Source organism: Mya arenaria, chromosome 13, assembly GCF_026914265.1.
Source record: "Mya arenaria isolate MELC-2E11 chromosome 13, ASM2691426v1".
In the NCBI taxonomy this organism is placed as follows: Eukaryota; Metazoa; Mollusca; class Bivalvia; order Myida; family Myidae; genus Mya; species Mya arenaria.
The window spans coordinates 21179276-21201029 of record NC_069134.1 but is presented as its reverse complement, the minus strand read 5'-3'; the positions used below and the strand labels follow the sequence as shown (position 1 = coordinate 21201029).

The 21754-nt window shown below is 37.1% G+C and overlaps 2 protein-coding genes across 5 annotated transcripts; both read right to left on the bottom strand.

Moving 5' to 3' along the window:
- Positions 1 to 1761: 1761 nt before the first annotated feature.
- On the bottom strand, positions 1762 to 14163 carry LOC128214468 (growth/differentiation factor 8-like). Of its 4 annotated transcripts, none has more exons than XM_052920957.1 (6): positions 14060 to 14163; positions 10213 to 10839; positions 6425 to 6564; positions 5301 to 5532; positions 3719 to 3916; positions 1762 to 2568 (listed from the first exon to the last, which is right to left on the bottom strand). In XM_052920957.1, exons 2-6 carry the CDS (start codon positions 10826 to 10828, stop codon positions 2366 to 2368), a joined length of 1389 nt encoding a protein of 462 aa, XP_052776917.1. In that variant the 5' UTR covers positions 10829 to 10839; positions 14060 to 14163; the 3' UTR covers positions 1762 to 2365. The 4 variants fall into 4 exon arrangements, with proteins under 4 accessions (XP_052776917.1, XP_052776916.1, XP_052776915.1 ...); XM_052920956.1 differs by lacking the exon at positions 14060 to 14163 and adding an exon at positions 10918 to 11003; XM_052920958.1 differs by lacking the exon at positions 14060 to 14163 and adding an exon at positions 2920 to 2978 and having other exon boundaries at positions 2436 to 2568; positions 10213 to 11018.
- Positions 14164 to 15761: 1598 nt separating this feature from the next.
- LOC128215119 (uncharacterized) lies at positions 15762 to 16940 on the bottom strand. The gene has a single exon (XM_052921839.1). It carries the CDS (start codon positions 16938 to 16940, stop codon positions 15762 to 15764), a length of 1179 nt encoding a protein of 392 aa, XP_052777799.1.
- Between the last annotated feature and the right edge of the window lie 4814 nt (positions 16941 to 21754).

Here is a 21754-nt window from a genome sequence, read left to right as displayed (position 1 = left end):
GCTTTAAAAAAAAACTTACGGTAGTCATCCGAACTATCTATGGATATAGATCTGTCTCGCTCAAGACGGAATTTTTGATTAGTTATTGTTCGTGGAATACCCGAGAATGAAAATGTTGTACTGTTGTTGCTTCAGCGATTGAGTTTGAGCGTTGAGCCGCTTTCACCTCAAAGAGCGGTTGAACAAGTTTTACCAGAACCGAACCTGCCTTCATGAGTGTTCCAGGTACTCACTTTGTGTCATCAAAGAGACGGTTAAATTGTATCACCGTTACAATGACTTCGAACAGTTACTTTCAACACTTTTCACCGCGCCGTTCAAGCGACTGTTATTTTGGAAACGTTTTAAATGATCGATTGAAGTAAAACCAATGCAAAGTTCACATGTACGGACGGATGTAGTGGCATGTGCCTTCATTTTCACTAGTTCGTTCCACGTGCTACGTTGACGTATACGCCAAATCGCTACAGACAGTAGGTTTAATTGATCGACATGCTACGCGTACATGTATATGAGTTGCACTGCTTTGAACATATCTTGATATGATGATGGCGTAGTTTAAGCCACGATCCCCCGTATCAAATTTATGAAATCAGTGACGTAGCTACATATAGGCATTGTAGGCCTGGGCCTACAACTTTTTTGAAACATGACAAAATTATTAAATAACCCAAAGTTGCAATAAAAACTAATAGCAGTTCAAACACTTTGTACAACTCAAAAGTTTGTTTTATTTTAACCAAATGTTGGTGTTTATTAAAACTACGTGCAGGATGTATTGCTTGATTTTATTGTAATCATTGCAAATATAATTAAGGGTGTGTAATGCACATATAAAAGTACCAAAACTCACATAGAACCATCGGGCCTACAAGTATTTAAGACCTAGCTACGCCCCTGGCAATATATGCTGCGGATTTTTCATTTTTACACTGGAATTGTTTTTTCAATAGGATGTATGGTAAGTTGGCAGATAAAAAAAATCTTCTGAGCTTTGGCGACCTGTCAAATACGCTCGAATACCTATGAAATTGTTTCGGAGAGAACTCTCTTGTTATCTTCTGTGTTCGGCAATGCAGGTATGGTGACTAGTGCATGTTCTTTACAGGAAAATGTCGCCCTCACATTGAAACATTTCTTTTAACTACCATTTATGAAGGAAGGATAAAAAAATGAACTTATGGAGGAAATAAATAAACTGTTCATTGGGATTTGTGTTTTACCTAGTGATTTAGATTTTGGTCAGGGTTGAACAATATTTATAATTGTTAATCAGACAAGGTTCCATACGTTATGTGACAATTTGATAATACATATTGGTTAAAAAACCGGGATTTTTTTCTATCTAAGATTTGACCTAGTGACCAAGTTTTTGACCTGAGATGACCCATGTTAATAATTGTTCAAGACCAGATGCAGACAAATATGCTGAACAAGCTTCATGAGAATTAGATAAAAACTACTGGAAAATATGATGGGGATTTTTTCCTTCTAAGATTTGACATAATTTTGGCCTCAGGTGACCTATATTCATATTTGTTTAAGACAACATACAAACAATTATTCTGATCAAGTTTCATAACAAATGAATAAAAACCTTTGAATTGATGGAATAAAACTTAAAACGTAAGATTGTTAACGACATCCGCTTGCCCCTCCGCCCTGCTTTCGGTTTACGCTTCAATATATGGTAACTTTTCTATTGACGATAGCTAGCTAAATAAGGGGTCTACATAATGATTGAAAACAAAACACTTATAATGCTATTATATTTACAATATCTAGTTTGTTTGTATAAAATATATTTTCTACAAGCATAACTGCTGTGTAAAAAGGTAAAATTTGCATTGAAAGTGTGCCCTTTGTCAGTATAAATGGCATAGTAAAGAACATTTCAAATAATACACAAAACATAAACATCATATAAAATGCACAAGGAAAAAATAAAATAAAATAAGATAAATCATTGTTAAACCTCAACAGTATGCAGCTTTATCAAATAAAATTGCTGCCATCCTCACAAAAGACATTAAATCTGTACAGCACGAACTTGAGTGCAAAAACAGAAATATAAACGTGTTTCATATATTATACTCTCAAACTATATTCACATAGGGATTTTGATTATGAATAAAAACACGCATTAAGAAAAGCAGCTAATTTCGTGTCACAACAACCATAACATTTATATTTTATTAACAATCTTACTATTTCAACCGAATATGGAAGAAAAATGATGCAACAAAAATGCGGTTAAGATGTCCACATTCAAATCAACAGGCATACATAATCGACAGTAAACAAAACAATTCTTTCAATGAAGTCTCTCAAACAAACACGGATGTCGTTGAATGTGCATGCGATTCTAAGTGCATCCACAGTCACTAACCAACAGGTTTGGTACGTCAACTTTCCTTATTACACCCTCGTGATCACGATACAGCAAGCTGGTTGGTTGCCGGAACGAGACTGGCGAACAACAGCTCGTGACTGGCAAGTGACTCAGGGATGTCGTCTGCTTAACGGTCTGGATAAGCCGAGTGTGGTTGTAAAATCCGGTGTGAACTCCTAAAAAGATATGTCGGAGAGTTAAATGGCTGTGTATATTCAATTAAAAGGTACATGGAAGCTTCAACCTTTCTGTTGCAAGTATTTTGAACATAACGCTATGTTATTAAAGGGACTGTGTCACAGATTGGCACCAAAAAAAGTTTTTTTCTGTAACGAATCTCAGGACAATTATCTAATAGAATGTGTTACGCTTTGATATCATAATTGTAAAAAAGTACCAAAATGAAAAAAAAATTGTGCTCGAGACCGGGTTCGAACCAGCGTCGCCAAAATTATAGTCCAGCGTCTTACTCACTGCGCTATAAAGGCTGATTTTAATCGATTGACATAATTAAGCTATATACCTACCTCGGTAATATCACGTGATAACACCGACTAGCCAATCACGCATAAGGAATTAATTCTACCTGGTAGACATACCCAGTATTTTTTTTTAATCGAAAAATACGAAATAACTTAAATAAATTGTAAACTATGTGGTACTTCGGTTAGTAAGTTTCAATGCATTGTACACATCGATGCCAAGTTTATGTCAGTTTTCGATAATTTTCTTTTTTTCGCTATTTTATCATATGTGAGACAGCCCCTTTAAGGATATGTTATTTAAAAATACCGTCCTTATTTTGATTCATCACACATAGCAAGGCACCAGGGGCCGGTTGCTCAAAGCCTCCGTTAGGCTTAACAGACCGTTAAACAGCTAACGGTCCGTAAAAAATAAAAATAAAAAATATATATATCTTCTTTCGTAATAATGTTTCTACTTATTACTTCGTCGTTTGATTTTTTTCTTCTTTTAACTTTCATTTTTCTCAATTTCTTATATTTATCGATACATTTTCCCAATTCATTTCTTTAAAAAGAATGATATTTTTTTCAGATTTTGAAGAAATCTGGTAGTCCACCATTTTAGAATGGGATTTTTTGGATTGAATGATGCATTATGGGACAGGAAGTAGGCATTTAACGCTGCCGTTAGTTTACGTCAGTGTTAAATTGCATTAAGCAACTCCAATTTAACAAAGTGTTAAGTAACGCACCGTTATGGATTAAACGGACTGTAAGGTAACGTAGCGTTATATTTAACAGAGGATTTGAGCAACTGGCCCCTAATGTAGACTATCAACGCAGTAGACAATTGACCTACCGTTACACGATCCTGTACAGAAGTTAGGCCGTATCTTTGGCGGTGCCATTATGTAATCCCAGCCGATGTCCCGGAAGTTGATCTCTAGCGTTTCCTTGTGACAACACTGGTCCCCACCCTCCCTACACGCAACAGAGCGCCGCTGTCGTCTGCTGCTCGTCTTGTCGTTCATGTAGAATACCAGGATGGGCAACAAACCTACACATAGGCAAAATCAGAAGTTAAAAAAGAAAAAAAAACAATGCCTCTTAATATTTATAAGCTCGAATGTCAGGTCATCGGCCAGACTGAATCATTATAAGAATGTTAGCAAAAATTAACCTGACTCTTTGTTTTTTGCTGTTGTCGGGAAGGCATGAATGGCTTGTAAATAAAATATATTTAGAATGGTTTCCATTGTGCTGGTATGTTTATGACTGGCTTAATTGCTTCAGCGAAACTTGGCGGCAGTGTTTATTGTTTTGTAAATGGAGAGAGAACTCGGAAACATACTACAATGATCATTCAGTAAGCTAATTTTATGTCACGTTACTGCTTAATATTAAACTCTTGACTAAAGTACATCAGTTGAATTATTATTTAAAAGACGAATGCAGCACAATATCAATATACTTATAAAACTACATTTTAAGAATTTAGAAGAGACACCCTCTATGATTAACACTAAAGTACTGAACGATCTGCAGAGTTTGCAATATGACGCCGTACTTTGTCATGTTGCCTGCAGAGGAAGATAGAAATATTTCCATGGTATTGAGATTATTCCCGGGAATAATATGTTGTGCACTGTAATCGAAATGTTCAAGGTTAATATCCCATGTATTCATAATGTTCGTGTTTCTCTGTTGTTGTCTTTATCATAGATTGTGTAAATGTATGTTCATGCAATAAAATATGATTACATTATCAACACTGAGGACTACGATGACTACAGTCCCCCCAAAAAGGAACGGAGAAACCGAAACATTAACGACAAGTGCGACCAGTTTATATTATGTCTTGATCAATTATGTGACTTGTTACATTTCTTGATTTCATACTTATACAACATGTGAAGTGACATGTGATCTTAATACACTTTAAATAAATCCTGTTGTTTGGACCTTAGGGTTGTTGACCCATTCCCAGAGATAGTCATGATATTCAAATCGTCTTTGGTGTATGTACTTTGATATGGTCTTGCCACAACATGTACGAAACATTTGACTTATTGCTGTCTCCAAATTGGAGTTGCACTCTTACAGATTGACAGTTTTAACATTTGTTTAGTTTTTGTCTCAAAATCAGATGATTTTGGAATGCCTTTAATTCGGGCATATATATCAAGATAGCTCACAATAGAACAGATCCCAATTTGTTTGTAAAACTGCCGACATATTTTCTTACAGCGTTAATAACGCTTCTAGCCATTAAACACCAGTTTTCGAACGGAAATATGAACATACTGCAGTCTGATTTTTTTATCAGCAGTCTTGTATCATTGGTTTCAAAACATGTACACAAAAACTGCTCATTCCAAGACAAAAAAGTTGTCAAAACGGTCAATCCATGAGAGTGCAGCTTCAATTTCTATCTCCAATACCTTCTTTGTCCCCGTATATGGTCCTATGGTTCCGCCGCTGGCAGGTTTTACACACGATGGCCAGCCCGTGATTCCGGTGCGGCTTGGACAGCCAGCGAATGACGGCGCGCATCACGTAGACGCGCATCCAGCCGTACTTCATCCGCGTTTCCTGTCGCTTGACTATGTTCCGGATACGCAACATCGGACTTCCGTCCCGCACCGTCGGCGCCAGCTCAGACACCATGAACGTCTAAAATTATAGGACTATACAAATAAAGGTCTCTTTCATATTCAAATCTTGGGCAATTTATCTCACACTGAAGGCTACCATCGTGAATTGCTAGAAAAGTAGATATCTAAACTGATCTAATGAAACAGAACAAGGCAATAGTTGATTTAAAGGCCGATGAGACGAATATTTTTCAAAAGTTAAATGTTATGAGTTTCTTTTATATAAGAATGCTTTAATAGTTTTTTACAAAGTTTGGCAAATATTATGTAACAAATTTTGATTGAATTTACTGGAAAAACCATACATTTCTATCAAAACGCAAAATATTGACAAACGAAAGTAGAAGTCGTATTTATGCTGTGTTTATAGAATGAAGATTAACGACTCTTGCGAATATAAAACAAAATCAGATTATGAATTTCTCTCCCCTTTTGCGTCAAAATCAGATGTACTCATATTTCACGATACACGCTAAATGGGATTGTAATGGTGATACGCTTTTAGAACATTTGTGGTTTTTTTGGCATCAGTTTTTTTTCGCGGTAAACTTCAACCTCGACTTCAAATAAGGGAGATAAAACGTATACCATTCTTACTACTAACTAATATGAAATGGTCTAAGTGCAGAAACTATATTCTATTCAAAATCGAAAACAAAACGGCAAAAGAGGCATTGTTTTCCAAGTGTATGCACATAGGCGCTATCTCGAAAATAGATAGTAAAGTGTATCTTCCGGTCATGTGATGTACCACCTTTGGCACAGGGATTCTCTTGAATCGTTTCGCCTTCGATCAAATCAGATCTTTTCGAAAATACGTTTTTCTTGTGTGCGTTTCTTTTTATAATAAAAAAATTGTAGAACTCAAAAATGCCACAAACAAACTCGTAAAATGTCGACCACTGACATACCTGCTGGAAATGGTCATTAGGATCCGACTGCTTATACACCCATAATTCTATCTTCTGCACACGGGCGGGATCGATGACGTCAGCACTGACGTTGAAACTATAGCAACCAGTGCCCTTCTGCTGGTAACACTTATCCGTGACTAAAATAATGGAAACGAGTTTTATATTCAAGGATAATTCATTGATAATTCATACAAATTAAATTGTCTCAGTCGACCAAGGGAGGTGACTCGACATATTTTAAGAAGATAGGCTACACGTAGTTACGCTTGTAAAAATAACATGAATATGGAGTACCCATGTCCTTAAAAGTTTCAGATGTTTTATTTGAGACAATTTTGTTCCAGGGTTTTTTAAAATAAATTATTTTACATATAATTATAAATTATAAACACACGCAAAATGTCTAAAATCATTTAATTTTCTAAAGCGTTACTAAAGCCTTTCGACGAAGCAGAGAAAGCATGTACAATTTACGAGTTATATCTATTGTTTATACGTTAACAATAGAGCTTTTATTTGAGCTGTTTTCACTTTTTTCATTTTTCACAAGAAATAAAAAGAAGATGTCTGATCCAATAAAACACGAACGGGTCCCTTTAATGCAAATGCTATTAAACGACGACAACGACGCCGACGAAGAAACTACTACTGCCTATGAGCCGAGTCAACGCGTTGACATTAGTAAACGTAATTCTAAACTAGCCCGGTTTACCGTGGTCACTTTCAACAGATAAATATGAGGATATCTAATACTACTTTGAACAACCTAGATCGTACGATGCAACTTTCTACTTAAAAACGGTGCTAGCTTATACATACATCAAGGAAGACTATCTACAATACAAGAAAAGGTGACATAACCAAAATCACCAGCAGCAACGATATCATGAACACACGCACAATGTTAGTAAGAAATCATTTCATACATGCTTGCATAAAGAGCCAAAGACACTGTAAACATAGAAGATCTCATTTGTGTGATAATAAGTAATGTATGGTTATATATGAAATTAAACAAATGTGTATTTAGCAGTCACACTTCGCATTTGTATAGACGAGACGCTATGATTGTACTCTAAGCAAGCTTAACTCACTCGTCACTGTTAAAATAAAAATCACTTCAAGCATAAATCGACATGCTTCAAAAATGAAATTCGTTACCGATTCTAAACCTCGTAATTCATCGTTCCATTCAGTTCATGACCCTCCTTCAGATTGCAATCATGTTAGCATGAGTCGTGCATGTGTATGCAGAGGCGTAGCTCAACTTAAGCGTTATAGGCTCTGGCCTGCACATGATATTTCAAAAATATTGTTTTAAAAATTAAAAAAAGTAATGCGTTTGAAAATGAAAGGGTAGGGTTTATCTGTATCAGGTAAGACTATTAGCCAGTTCTTTTTAATAATTATTGCACGCGTACGTGTGTGCGTGCGTGCTTGTGTGTGTGGTGTTTTTAATCCGAGATTATTGAAAAAAGCACCTAAGCGAATCGTGCACTAAAACATTTCGCGGGAAGCATGCCCAAATCCCCCTAGCAAGCTGGTCCCGTACATCAATTCTGGTCCAGCTACGTCCCTGGTATGGTAATAGGAAGCATGCTTCTATAGCTGACTTCACTCTTACTTTAGGTTTTACTTAATCAGCAATTTTACTTGGCAATCTTAAAGGGACACGATATATGTTGGTGCATCTGTTATGGTTTAGTAATACACATGTAGATGGATTACATGAAATACAGTCTTAATGTTAAAGAATTGGAGGATTGAGCGTTGCGACCGAGCCTTTCTTAATCATTAAGATTTTTCTTCAGGCCACCTAACTGACTGAAAACATCCCCATTATCAACACAAAATTTGAGTGTGATTCGGATGAGGGGCAGATGGCGGAACTTTAAACACCCGCGATTGTTGAAATTATTAATAGTGATTTAAACTGGATACTTAATGATTGCCTATCTGCAAATGCATAAAGTTTGGCTTAAAATATGATATTCTAATTATTTTTGATTACTTTAACACATTTTAATTTAATGATAAACAAATCATGATTTGTGTGCAGATGTATTTTTTAGCCCTTTTTTATTCATGGCCACGTGGCCACAATATCCCAAGTTAATTAAGTATCGAAACATCGTCTAATTTAGGTATCTGTACAAAAATGGCATGCCTTTTTATTTTGATCATTAAAGTCAAATGAGTTAAACATGATATTACATTTAAATAAAAAAAACATACAACATATTGCATGAACCTACAGTGTGCCCCTTTATATAGGTGTTCTTATGATTAGTCATGGTATAACCTATAGTGTGCCCCTTTATATAGGTGTTCTTATGATTAGTCATGGTATAACCTATAGTGTGCCCCTTTATATAGGTGTTCTTATGATTAGTCATGGTATAACCTATAGAGTGCCCCTTTATATAGGTGTTCTTATGATTAGTCATGGTATAACCTATAGTGTGCCCCTTTATATAGGTGTTCTTATGATTAGTCATGGAATAACCTATAGTGTGCCCCTTTATATTTGTGTTCTTATGATTAGTCATGGTTTAACCTATAGTGTGCCCCTTTATATAGGTGTTCTTATGATTGGTCATGGTATAACCTATCGTGTGCCCCTTTATATAGGTGTTCATATGATTAGTCATGGTTTAACCTACAGTGTGCCCCTTTATATAGGTGTTCTTATGATTAGTCATGGTTTAACCTACAGTGTGCCCCTTTATATAGGTGTTCTTATGATTAGTCATGGTTTAACCTATGGAGTGCCCCTTTATATAGGTGTTCTTATGATTAGTCATGGTTTAACCTACAGTGTGCCCCTTTATATAGGTGTTCTTATGATTAGTCATGGTTTAACCTACAGAGTGCCCCTTTATATAGGTGTTCTTATGATTGGTCATGGTTTAACCTACAGTGTGCCCCTTTATATAGGTGTTCTTATGATTAGTCATGGTTTAACCTACAGTGTGCCCCTTTATATAGGTGTTCTTATGATTAGTCATGGTATAACCTACAGAGTGCCTATGATTAGTCATGGTATAGCCTATAGAGTGCCCCTTTATATAGGTGTTCTTATGATTAGTCATGGTATAGCCTATAGAGTGCCCATTTATATAGGTGTTCTTATGATTAGTCATGGTATAGCCTATAGTGTGCCCCTTTATATAGGTGTTCTTATGATTAGTCATGGTATCATATTTCTTCAAAATAATCTGTTTATTCTGCATTTATATACGCAATGACCTTGTACTTCTTCACGGCGTTAAATGGCCTTCAACATCAAGGATTAGTAATGCTTGTTGTATTATAAAAGTATGTCGTTTAAATCAAATTTTGATACTTGATTGTACAACATCACCGACCACAAACCGTTAAATTAAAACATCGTTTACATCTCGAGTTTACACTAGTAATAAGTTAAAAAAGTAGCTGCTGTTTCTGTTACTTCTACTGCTACGGCTACTGCTACTGCTACTGCTTCTGCTACTGCTTCTGCTGCTGCTGCTGCTACTACACAACAACAATAGCAACAACAACAGCAACAACAACAACAACAACAACAACACCAACTACTACTTCTACTACTACTACTACTACTACTACTACTACTACCACTACCACTACCACTACCACTACCACTATTACTATTACTATTACCACTATTATTACCACTACTACTACAACTACTACTACTACTACCACTAAAGTATGGTTACATTTAAGCACGCAATCGGGTGGCAGATACAACTATACTTGTACAATCTTACAAAAACACCTACTGTCGGTTCCGGTAATGAATATCTCGCGGACCTTTGGTCTGTTGTTGTTTTCATTCGGTTCTTGGTAATCTTCATCACTCATTGCATAGTTTTCCTCCGTGTAAAAGTCAAACGGAAGAGGTGGCAAGGGTCCACCCACCTTTGGCGCCGTGTCCATTCCAAGTCTGTCAAGTATGTGATGCTTTATGCGCTCTGTTTTCTCTTTAATGGTGTCTGAACAATGCGGGCATGCGAAGCCACTGTTTTCAGCTGCTGATTCCCTAATATTAGAGCTCCCGCTACTGTCTCTTTCGTTATCATCAGTTTCCTGCAATGCATTGCTACGTGCTGCCGACCCATCGCTTTTTTTATTATCATTGTTCTCAGCAATATCCTTTTTAACTCCACGCGGATCGTGGCGTATGTTGTGTTTGTCTAGCTCGTCATCTGTTTCCAAATCCTCGTCGTCATCATAATCAGTAGTTTCCAGCTCTTTCGTCACAGACGTTAATCCATCAACGACATGTTGCACGTGCGTCTCTTCCGAGTCGCGCTCGTCATGTGGTAACGCACGCACGTGGTACGTGATTGAAACAGCCAGTAACAGATGCAAAATGCAGGCAAACTGGAACGCCATTTTTTCTGAAACTTTAATTTATAATGAAGTTAAGATATTAATCCTCTTTTTATATGCACTCCACATTTCAAAGTACTCCCTTTTAATACCTTAATAATAAGATTTGGCAGCTACAGAACATTTGATATATAAAATCTATATATTATAACGTTTGGCAGATGATGAAATAGTCTTGGATCATATAGCACTAGTATCACGACAAACTTGTTAATTCGCTCACCGATATTCATCCAAATATAATTATTTTCAAGGTCAAGAAAGCTCATTCAACAGAGGGTTTCTAGTGCACTCAGTACGGGCTTATTCAAAGAGCAGTTTTTTCATTTATTTAATAATTTGTTGTATTTGAAATATGGCACTTCTTTATTTGCATTGTATGTTTCAAAATTAAAATTGCTCAAAACAAGTAATTATTTCTTTCCAATAAAAAAATAACATGAAAGTACAAATTATTTCGCAAATGCCCAATTTTGTGAATAATCCGGATCAAATGATACATAATTGTTTTATTGATTCGATCTAAATAATAACCCAGCTTGACTTATGTACGCAATAGAACTTGCTCTGACCGGTATTCCATTATGATTATTTGAAACGATTTCACACTTTACTTATGATATAGTTCCTAATCCAGAAAACTGGTTATTGTTCGTCTATATTCGACTGTACGTGGAGTGGCGGCCTAGCCGGCGTGAAGTTAGCGGCCTAGCGGCCTGGCTGTCTAGCCGGCGTGAAGTAAGCGACCTAGCGGCCTGGCGGCATAGCCGGCGTGAAGTTAGCGGCCTAGCGGAGTGAAGTTAGCGGCCTAGCGGCGTGAAGTTAAAGCATAGCGGCCTAGCGGCGTAAAATTAGAGGTCTAGAAGCCAAGCGGCATAAAAATGGCTAACCTGGCCGCCTGGCGGCCTTGTGCCTTAAAATTGTTTTCTATTTCAAAGTAAATGAACGTTTTTATACACAATTAACATCCTGTTGCGATAATCAGAAGTCACGTTACTGGGACGCTTGATTGACTTTCTAGGGAAAAAATGAAAATGTTTACAACGGCTTGCTTGAAATGAAAAGACAAATTCTCATTGTCCATCAGGGGGCTGTAAAACGACAGATTTGATTCTGTTTCGATTGAAACCCAAACACATAGTTTACAACATGGGAGAGTATCGCTACATTATGTTTCATGCATAAAAATTAAAAAAATCGACGAAAACACATAAACATGCTCTGAAATAGAAAAATAATTTTAGGTGACTAGGCTGCCAGGCCGTTGACTCCACGCCGCTAGACCGCCGTACATCTGGGCCGCTAGTTCGGCTTCTTTAAGTTTTCAGCGGGAGGCTTCTTTTTGCAATGCATGCACTAAGGTTGCATGTCAGTCAACTTTTCGAATCTCACCATTGTTTCGTATTTTGCATTTATAGTGTTGAAATTGCGCATATCGTCTGATTATGCACGAATTGTAGCAGAATATATAAAAAGTTATGTTTTTCTTGTAGCTAAGTCGTTCGCTTATTTGTAGTTAATTTAAATGCCATTTAAATACATTTTACACAATTTCAAAGAACTGAACTGTCATATTTTAATGTCCAAGTTGTGAGACGATCACCTGTGCCGCGGATATTGACGAGAAATGATCTGTTAATGGTTGTAACATGGTTGTAACATGGTTGTAGCATGGTTGTAACATGGTTGTAACATGGCTGTAACATGGTTGTAACATGGCTGTAACATGGTTGTAGCATGGTTGTAACATGGTTGTAGCATGGTTGTAGCATGGTTGTAACATGGTTGTAACATGGCTGTAACATGGTTGTAACATGGCTGTAACATGGTTGTAACATGGTTGTAACATGGTTGTAACATGGCTGTAACATGGTTGTAGCATGGTTGTAACATGGCTGTAACATAACTTGGGAAGTAAATTGGAACCAGGAAGTATCTGCCATCTGATGTATTTATTTAAGAACACTGCGATGGAAGGATCGTTATATACATATTGATATCATATTTTAACATAATCATTCAGAATACTCTAAATGTCCTGACCTGAAGTAAGATTAATGATTAATAATGGGCAGAGTGAGCGTAGCGATATGACATATGTTACTTCATGTCATCTACTTATTACTTCCAGCCAATGAAATTACAGGCAATTTTTAAGTACTAGGCTTGAACATTAATAATTTCAACTTTTGCGGGTGTTTAAAGGTCCGCTTACTGTAACTCATCCGATATATAAACCCTGCGTCAGAGTTTGACGTTGAAAATATGTCAGCCATTGAGGTTGTATTCAAAGTCAGCTAATGGATCGCTACGCTCACTCCGCTACATAGAGAACTAGTAATACGACAAACTACTAAATTCGCTCACCGATCTTCTTTCCAAATATAATTATTTCAAGGTTAGAAAAGCTATTCAACGAAGGATTTTAAGTACACACAGTACGGAAAGGTATTCAATAGGCAGGTGTTTTCATTGCAAAAATGTATTGTTGCATTTAAAATATGTGCACATCTGAAATCTTAATGTATGTTACTAAGTGAAATTACTTAAAACTCAAAAATAAATTATCATATTAAAAAAAAATTAAACACATAAAAAGTACATCCGGATTAAGTGATATAATGATATTTTATTTAGTCGATCTAAAATGTAACCCAGCTTGACTCAAGTACGGACATTACTGCATGATGACTATAACGATTAGTAACACTTAACGTATGGTATGCATTAAAATCCAGAGAATTGAACATATTAATATTGCTTCAGGTATTCAAACATTTCCACATTTTCTATAAAAAAAATCCTACAACAAAATGATAGATTCTAATCCACATGCAATACACACGAAATATCCATGGTAATAAATGTTTTTATATGTTATATTGTGAATGGTCGAAACAACAAAAGTACTAAGTAAACATTCGTAACCGATACGTCTCATAAACTAAGCATGTATCAATATAAACCCATTTCAGCAGCGGGAATTTATCTCACAATAAAAGTCAAAATGGTAACTTATTTTAAGAAAACCTTACATTTATTTATATGTGCATTGAGAAAAGATGTAAAGCATTACATTCTAATATTTACGAATATATATTCTGATGAACTTATATCATTATGAAATGTACAATATACTAATGAAGTGCTTACAATTTAATTTGTTAAATATATTAGTCAAAATAACACCCTCAATAGTGTTATGAATAAAGTTATATATTAAATAATCCTTACTTTTAAGTTTAATCCTTGCACAGTGTTGAAGATTAGAAATTCACGAGGGAAGCCCATTTTATTACAGCATGCGCTCGATGATGAAATATCACGATGGGTTCACAAGTGCCTCGAATGGAAAACTGATCGCTGATCAAAAACAGTTGCAGATCATACAATATTGCGAGCTTTGATGCACAAGGTAGTCAAACTATATAGGACTTGGAGTGATCTAATAATACAAGAAGTTATGGGTTCGACCCTCACCATGGGTCCTTTCTCGTGGCCTCTCAAAACACGCACTGTTCTGGTTTCAGTGCAGGAGACGGACTCGAGAGAGATTGTATAAACTTTCGGTACAATCGAGCTAAACTAAATACGAAATATAAGAATCTTTAGGTTGTACAGTGCATTTCACACATTAACCTTAACGTTAACATAAACATTAACTTTTGTTAACTAGTTTTGCATTGCGATCACGCGTGCTAATGGTGTTCTGTATACTATTCGAATAGTGTACTGTGTTTGACTGTTACCGTTTGTTAAAATGGGGTTTGTAGTAGTGCAAGTGAAATTGTTTGAACTTTTGTGTTCTATATTCACCACCTATTATTGCTATTCCGATTAGATAAACAACTTCACTAATTCATTATTTTATCACAAGAACAGAGAGAAACAATTTTTCCACAACTTTCATTCAAAATCGTATCGCTATCTGCATAAGAACAAAAACATATGAGAAGAAAATATAGCATATTACAAAGATCATGTGTATACTATAAAAGAACCAAGTCGTAACTTCAACCTTCACAAAACAATAACTCACAAGAGAATCTAATTATTTAAATATCTAAATTTACAAACTGATAAGCAATTAAACATGAGTAAGTTGCATGTGTGGTGCATAACCTCCATCCATGTGTGGTGCACTTCCACCAAGCCCGTGTAGTGCACTTACTCCACGTACGTGTAGTGCACTACCTCTATGCACGTGTTGTGCACTGCTCCCTGCACGTGTGGTTCACTACCTCCATGCACATGCGGTGAACCATCTCCATGCACGTGTAGTAACCCACCTCCATGCACGTGTAGTGCACTCCTCCATGCACGTGTGGTGCACTAATTCCATGCATGTGTAGAAACTACCTCCATGCACGTGTAGTGCACTCCTCCATGCACGTGTGGTGCACTTATTCCATGCATGTGTAGAAACTACCTCCATGCACGTGTAGTGCACTCCTCCATGCACGTGTGGTGCACTAATTCCATGCATGTGTAGAAACTACCTCCATGCACGTGTAGTGCACTCCTCCATGCACGTGTGGTGCACTACCTCCATCCATGTGTTGTGCAGTACCTCCATCCACGTGTGTTGCAATACCTCGATGCTCATGTGTTGCACTACCTCCATGCAAGTGTAGGGCACTACTTCCATGCACGTATAGTAACCTACCTCCATGCACGTGTTAAGCATTCCTCAATGCACGTGTGGTGGACAACCTCCTTGCACTTGAAGTGCAAAACTTACATGCACGCATGGTGCACTTCTCCCTGCACTACCTCAATGCTTGTGTGGTGGACAGCCTCCTTGCACTTGTAGTGAACAACTTGCATGTACGCATGGTGCACTACTCCCTGCACGTGTAGTGCACTAACTCCTTGCACGTGTGGTGCGTTACCTCCGTGTTCGCGTGGTGGACTACCTCCATGTACGTAAAGTGCACTACCTCCACGTGTTGTGCACTACTTGCTGCACGTGTGATGCACTACCACCATGCACTAGTGGTGGAATACTTTCATGCACGTGTGGTTGACTACTTTTATGCTCGCGTGGTGGACTAAATTCATGCACGTGTGGTGGACTACCTCCATGCACGTGTGGTTGACTACTTTCATGCTCGCGTGGTGGACTACCTTCATGCACGTGTGGTTGATCACTTTTATGCTCGCGTGTTGGACTACCTCCATGCACGTATGGTGGACTTCTTTCAAGCTCGTGTGGTAGACTACCTCCATGCACGTGCGGTTGACTATTTTCATGCTCGCGTGGTGCACTACCTCTATGCACGTTTGGTGGACTACTTTCATGCTCGCGTGGTAGACTACTTGCATGCCCGTGTGGTGGACTACCTCCATGCACGTGTGTTGGACTACTTTCATGCTCGCCTGGTGAACTACCTTCATGCACGTGTGGCTGACTACCTCCATGCACGTGTGGTGCACTACCTCCATGCACGTGTGGTGAACTACTTCCATGCACGCTTGGTACACTACCTCCTTGCAGGCGTGGTGCATTACTTCCATGTTTGTGTGGTGGACTTTTTTCATGCATGTGTGGTGGACTACCTTCATGCACGTCTGGTGGACTACTTTCATGCTCGCGTGGTGGACTACCTTCATGCACGTCTGGTGGACTACTTTCATGCTCGCGTGGTGGACTACCTTCATGCACGTCTGGTGGACTCCTTTCATGCACGTGTGGTGGACTACCTTCATGCACGTCTGGTGGACTACTTTCATGCACGCGTGGTGGACTACCTTCATGCACGTGTGGTTGATTACCTCCATGCACGTGTGGTGAACTACTTCCATGCACGCTTGGTACACTACCACCATGCAGGCGTGGTGCCCTACTTTCATGCTCGCGTGGTGGACTACCTTCATGCATGTGTGGTGGTCGACTTCCATGCACGTGTGGTGCACTACCTCCATGCACGTGTGGTGCACTACCTCCATGCACATGCGGTGCACTACCTCCATGCACGTGTAGTAACATACCTCCATGCACGTGTAGTGCACTCCTCCATGCACGTGTGGTGCACTTATTCCATGCATGTGTAGAAACTACCTCCATGCACGTGTAGTGCACTACCTCCTTGCACGTGTGGTGCACTACCTTCATGCACGTGTGGTGGACTACCTCCTTTCACGCGTTGTGGACTACCTCCTTACACCCGTGGTGCACTACCTCCATTCTTTATTTTGATCACATGTTGAAGCTTATTTCCGGGATCAAGAAAACCATCCCGATTTTGTCTGTATTATACAAGCGTTATGAAGCATTGCCAAATTTATATCGGTCACTCCGCGTGATCGTAAACAACTGAAAATAAAACTTCCCTATCTGGTAGTTGTCAAGCAAGCCATAAGTTCGATTTGTATTTTGATTTGATGATAAACATTTATTTGAAAACGTTAGGTCATTACCTTAAATTATGTTTAAAGTAACCTGTAATATTACATATCGAATGCACCCCACATATTACTATCAGGCGACAGACAACTCGGGCAGTCTTATCCAATTGAATAATGCATTATTTAGTCTCCCTCATGTCTACGAGTATGTGGAATTGAACAGTGCAGTGAGAAAACGTTCGCGTTTTATTGGTTTGTAAAGGAACCCAGCTCAGTGGAAGACGGGATACTACCGTTCTCATACGGTATGCATTTAAGTATTGCTTCCAGTCTGCACTTAAGTTTTAGTATGTTGAGAACATCGGCTATATCAACATGACACAAAATCTTGACACGTTTAAATACACTGAAAACTTCCCGTCGCTATGTCCACTGTGTGGGAACGGACACCGGATATAGCTCAGAAAGTGATCAATCGTCGTAATCTCCTATCCCCATGTATTTAGTGTTACAATGCATGCCACATTTCAATCGTTTCTAACGGGTTTTCGTTGCTTTGATTAGATATCATACGATAGGATAGGAAAATACAATACATCATATATATATCATTTCCTTTTATTAACATACACGTAATAATTCCATTCAAAATACACAGCTTATCACTTCAGTCGACGTACCCCATGTATTTGAAGATACAGTAAATGCTCTTTTCAATCGCGTCTAAAGGTTTTTCGGTGTTTTGATTAGATAATATACGTTAGACAAGTTTTATGAACTTACACGTTTTAATTCTTTTAGGAAAATGATTCTATTTTTTTCGAGCAACTTTAGCAATAATACCTTTTAAAATGCAGAGCTTATCAGATGGTCGTTTTCCCGCGGTGAGGACAAACATGTGGTCAGTAAATGTATGTAGAAACTATGTTTAGAATACCGGTCAGTTAATGTAGTTGAATCTATTTTAGATTATCGAACTTGTCTGTTTTATGAATGAGAATATGATTGTGCTATTTAAAATTTATTGATAAATATAATGTTATTAATGTTTTATGTAAGTACCTGTGTAGAAATAGTACTAGTGCTGTTATGAATGCTTCGTACTGTTTGGATGTTAAACAGATTTAAACCGAACTACTTTGCTTCACCAAACGTATGCATGACTCACTGTCGTATCAGGGCATGTGTGCTTATATAAATTGAAAGCCTAATGTCTAAAACTATGCCAAGAAGTCACCGGAACGAAGCTTTTATGCAAAAAATTAAAACATCTCATTAGAAATATAAACGCCTAAAATCATAGAATGAATAGTATCTTGTTATTGTGTAGCAGGTAAATTACAATGTATAGTATTTGAAGCATTAGCATAGCGAAACTGGAGATACAACTACAAATGTATTTTAAACTTAGACAATTATTTTTGTTTCTTATCTCATAAAAGTCAAATAAAAAAAGCACCATTACAAATAAGCGTGCTTCAGGGTCACGTCAGGTTATAATAACAAATCCTGCAGTCGATGGGACACTTGCGGTCGGTAATCATTTTTGAAACATCATGGGCTAAACTCAGAGTGAATATCAATATGTTATCTTCCTACCAGAGCCTCCTATCTTGACCCTTATTAATCTGATAAATATAACGATCTAAAAATAGTTATATTCTGCTAAAAATAAAACGCCGGGATACATAATTACAGCGCGGAAATAGCCGAACAAGCAAACCCTCATAATCGGACTGCAACACAACCAGTCTATTTTTATGGTTTTGACGTCATTCTGCTAAACAAAGAGCGCATTGAGACAAAAAAATGGGTTAAAACGACATGAATAGAAGTAGTTCTTTGGAGTTTGTTGTCTTAAGACTACCTGCGCGCATGCGCAGATAGTCTAAAAACTGAATCGAGCGATTTCATTGTAATAACATAATCTAGTAATGGGTAAAATATCAATATGATATATTTTGTTGTTACGGAGATATTCATACCTTTTGATGCCCTGGCAGTGTACTGGGGATAGATGAAGCAAACAAATAACTGCACAGGGGATAGCTATTAAGTGGACTGAGGATAGTAACGATGTATTTAGAAAAACGAGACTGTGATAATGATTACGGCTATTTATCTATACGCGAGCTCGAGGGAAATTGTTAGATGTTGTCCATATCGAGGGATGAGAGCAAAAACATGTTGTTGTTCTGTGTATCTGTATGCACTTAAAACTGTTTCATTCATACATATTAGTCAACCATGATGTGTTTTTTCACAAGCATCATTATCTAAATATTTGAAATACGCCGGTAATCTGATTTATTGAGAAACACAAAACATATGGCCGTAGAATTTATGTGGTGTTTGCTATTCATATATATATATATATATATATATATATATATATATATATATATATATATATATATATATATATATATATATATATATATATATATATATATATATATATATATATATATATATATATTTAATATTGCTTTGTAAATCAAGTAGGTACGTTTTTGCAAACAGAAAGTCACCAGTAGGGATATTGTGATCAAATTTGGAACACGTAAAGTTTTGTTCTAAGCTTGGGTCGATGTATGTATTACTTAGAACATAATAATGGTCTCTGCTCGTTCACTTCAGTGAGAAAGAATGTATTGAGACCAACCCTGATTTTTACGCAGCTTGCATTTATACGTTCATTTAGGAGAGCACGGATCAAACTCATTGTTAACTAAAGTTTGCTCAATAATTTGTTATCAAATTGTACTCTCACTTTTTTAAAATTATTTGAAAGTTCGAAATAGACATATACATGTATAGTGTATATTAACAGTGTTACTATAAATGTTTGTCTCATTTTACATGTTATCACCAGGACATACATTTCTCAACTTTGAAACTATCCCCAGTACATAATACGGCTATCCCCACTACAGTACTATGAACATTTCTAAGAGCATATCTTTAACAGTTTAAAAGTTACATTGCCATTTCTTACAATAAAAATAGTTGAGCTTATTCTTGTGAAATCCTTCGATTCAGATTTTTTATTTATTCGATATAATTCCTAAAAATAACAATACTTGTCGAAATTCAGTAAGTTTTGAGGTGATCATCTAAGATTTGAAGAAACCTTTTACGAGGTCTGCTAAATCGTAAGCACTTTAAAGTATACCATAGGCCAAATTTAGCATTCAGCTATTAGTTCAAACACTTGCTTCATTTGTGGATACGGTAGATATGCGTTAACACTGCAAGATCTTACCTCTGGTAATTTAAAACAACTGCATAATTGTCTGTTTACTTACCACTTTTTGAGCTATATCCGGTGTCCCTTCCCACACAGAGATGTCGGTGACAATCGATAGTGGTTGTCCATAATCGATGTCGCTAATGTGGTAAAAGTCGAGTTAATGTCATTTTTTCTTTCAGGTAAATTCTCGAAGAACACTTTTGCTTAAAAACTCTCAAAATTACAAATTGGTTATATATTTAATAAAACCTCATATTATAACCTGTTTCTATATGGTGTAGTGGGTCCGGTCTTACCTGCAAATACCGGGAAACATGGCTCGATTTATTCTCTTTTTGAAACCTTTTGGTATCGTTTGTAATTACAAGGGTAGTAATGTCAGGTGGGTCCAGATTTCCTGGTTTGTTGTTTGGGGTGAAAAACGTCCTTGATACGGTGAGTATAACCATTGTTATCTTTATGATAAAACTGTATTTTTAGAAACGACCTTGTACACCGAATAAAGAGCAATAAATTATTGCTAATTTACGATGAGAATGGTTTTAGATGAAAAGCATGGCCGTATTAAAACATCTCGTGTAAACAACACACTTTGTTATAGGCTTACCGACTCACTCAATGCATTTTATTCTTCAAAACAACGATTTTATACCGTTCTCTTTCGTGTAATTCTCATCTGATACCGTGATATGGTCGATCAAGGTATTGTTATTGTTTTCCGGGGGCAGATCGCAAGTTTTTGGAAAAAGATGAGCACATTCGAGAAAATGCTTACTGGTTCACTCTAGTGATTTGAAGAACCCAGGTTCTTCCCAAATCTTTGGCACACTTCACCTACAATAACGAGAAAGCCGGGGAAGCCGTGATTCACCTACGATCACGAGGAAGCCATGATTCACCTACGATAATGACTTTTAATGAGGTAGCCATGATTCACCTGCGAAAACGATGAAGCCGTGCTTATCCAGGGTTGCCACCGAAGTCTTGCACGGCTAGATCATCACGAAATTCAGGCTCAACGAGCCTGGTAACCTTTTGCAAGGTAGGATTGTATACAGGAATGGCCGGAGTTTTACACATCTAGTTTATGTTATAGAGACTGCTAGATATGAAGTGAAATAAAAGTCACAATTTTACCTTCATATTTCGAATCATAATAAACTTAGGCATTTCTATACAAATATAGTTTTCTTTTTCCTGTTATGATGCATTTTTGCATTAGGCTAAGCAAAATAATTGTTAAGTTTCTCGGCTACTATATTTCATTTTCATTTCCTTCATGTTTGTATCAATATTTGCCCAAAACTTTATCAACTATTTGATCAAAA

Excerpts from the sequence above, each read along its gene's own strand:
- LOC128214468 (XM_052920957.1), bottom strand. The coding sequence starts at position 10,828 with ATGGCGTTCCAGTTTGCCTGCATTTTGCATCTGTTACTGGCTGTTTCA. Across the intron at positions 6,565-10,212 it reads ATTCATTACCGGAACCGACA|TCACGGATAAGTGTTACCAG; the intron begins GTAGGTGTTTTT and ends CCATTATTTTAG. Across the intron at positions 5,533-6,424 it reads CTAATGACCATTTCCAGCAG|ACGTTCATGGTGTCTGAGCT; the intron begins GTATGTCAGTGG and ends CTATAATTTTAG.
- LOC128215119 (XM_052921839.1), bottom strand. The coding sequence starts at position 16,940 with ATGAAGGTAGTGCACCACACGTGCAAGGAGGTAGTGCACTACACGTGC.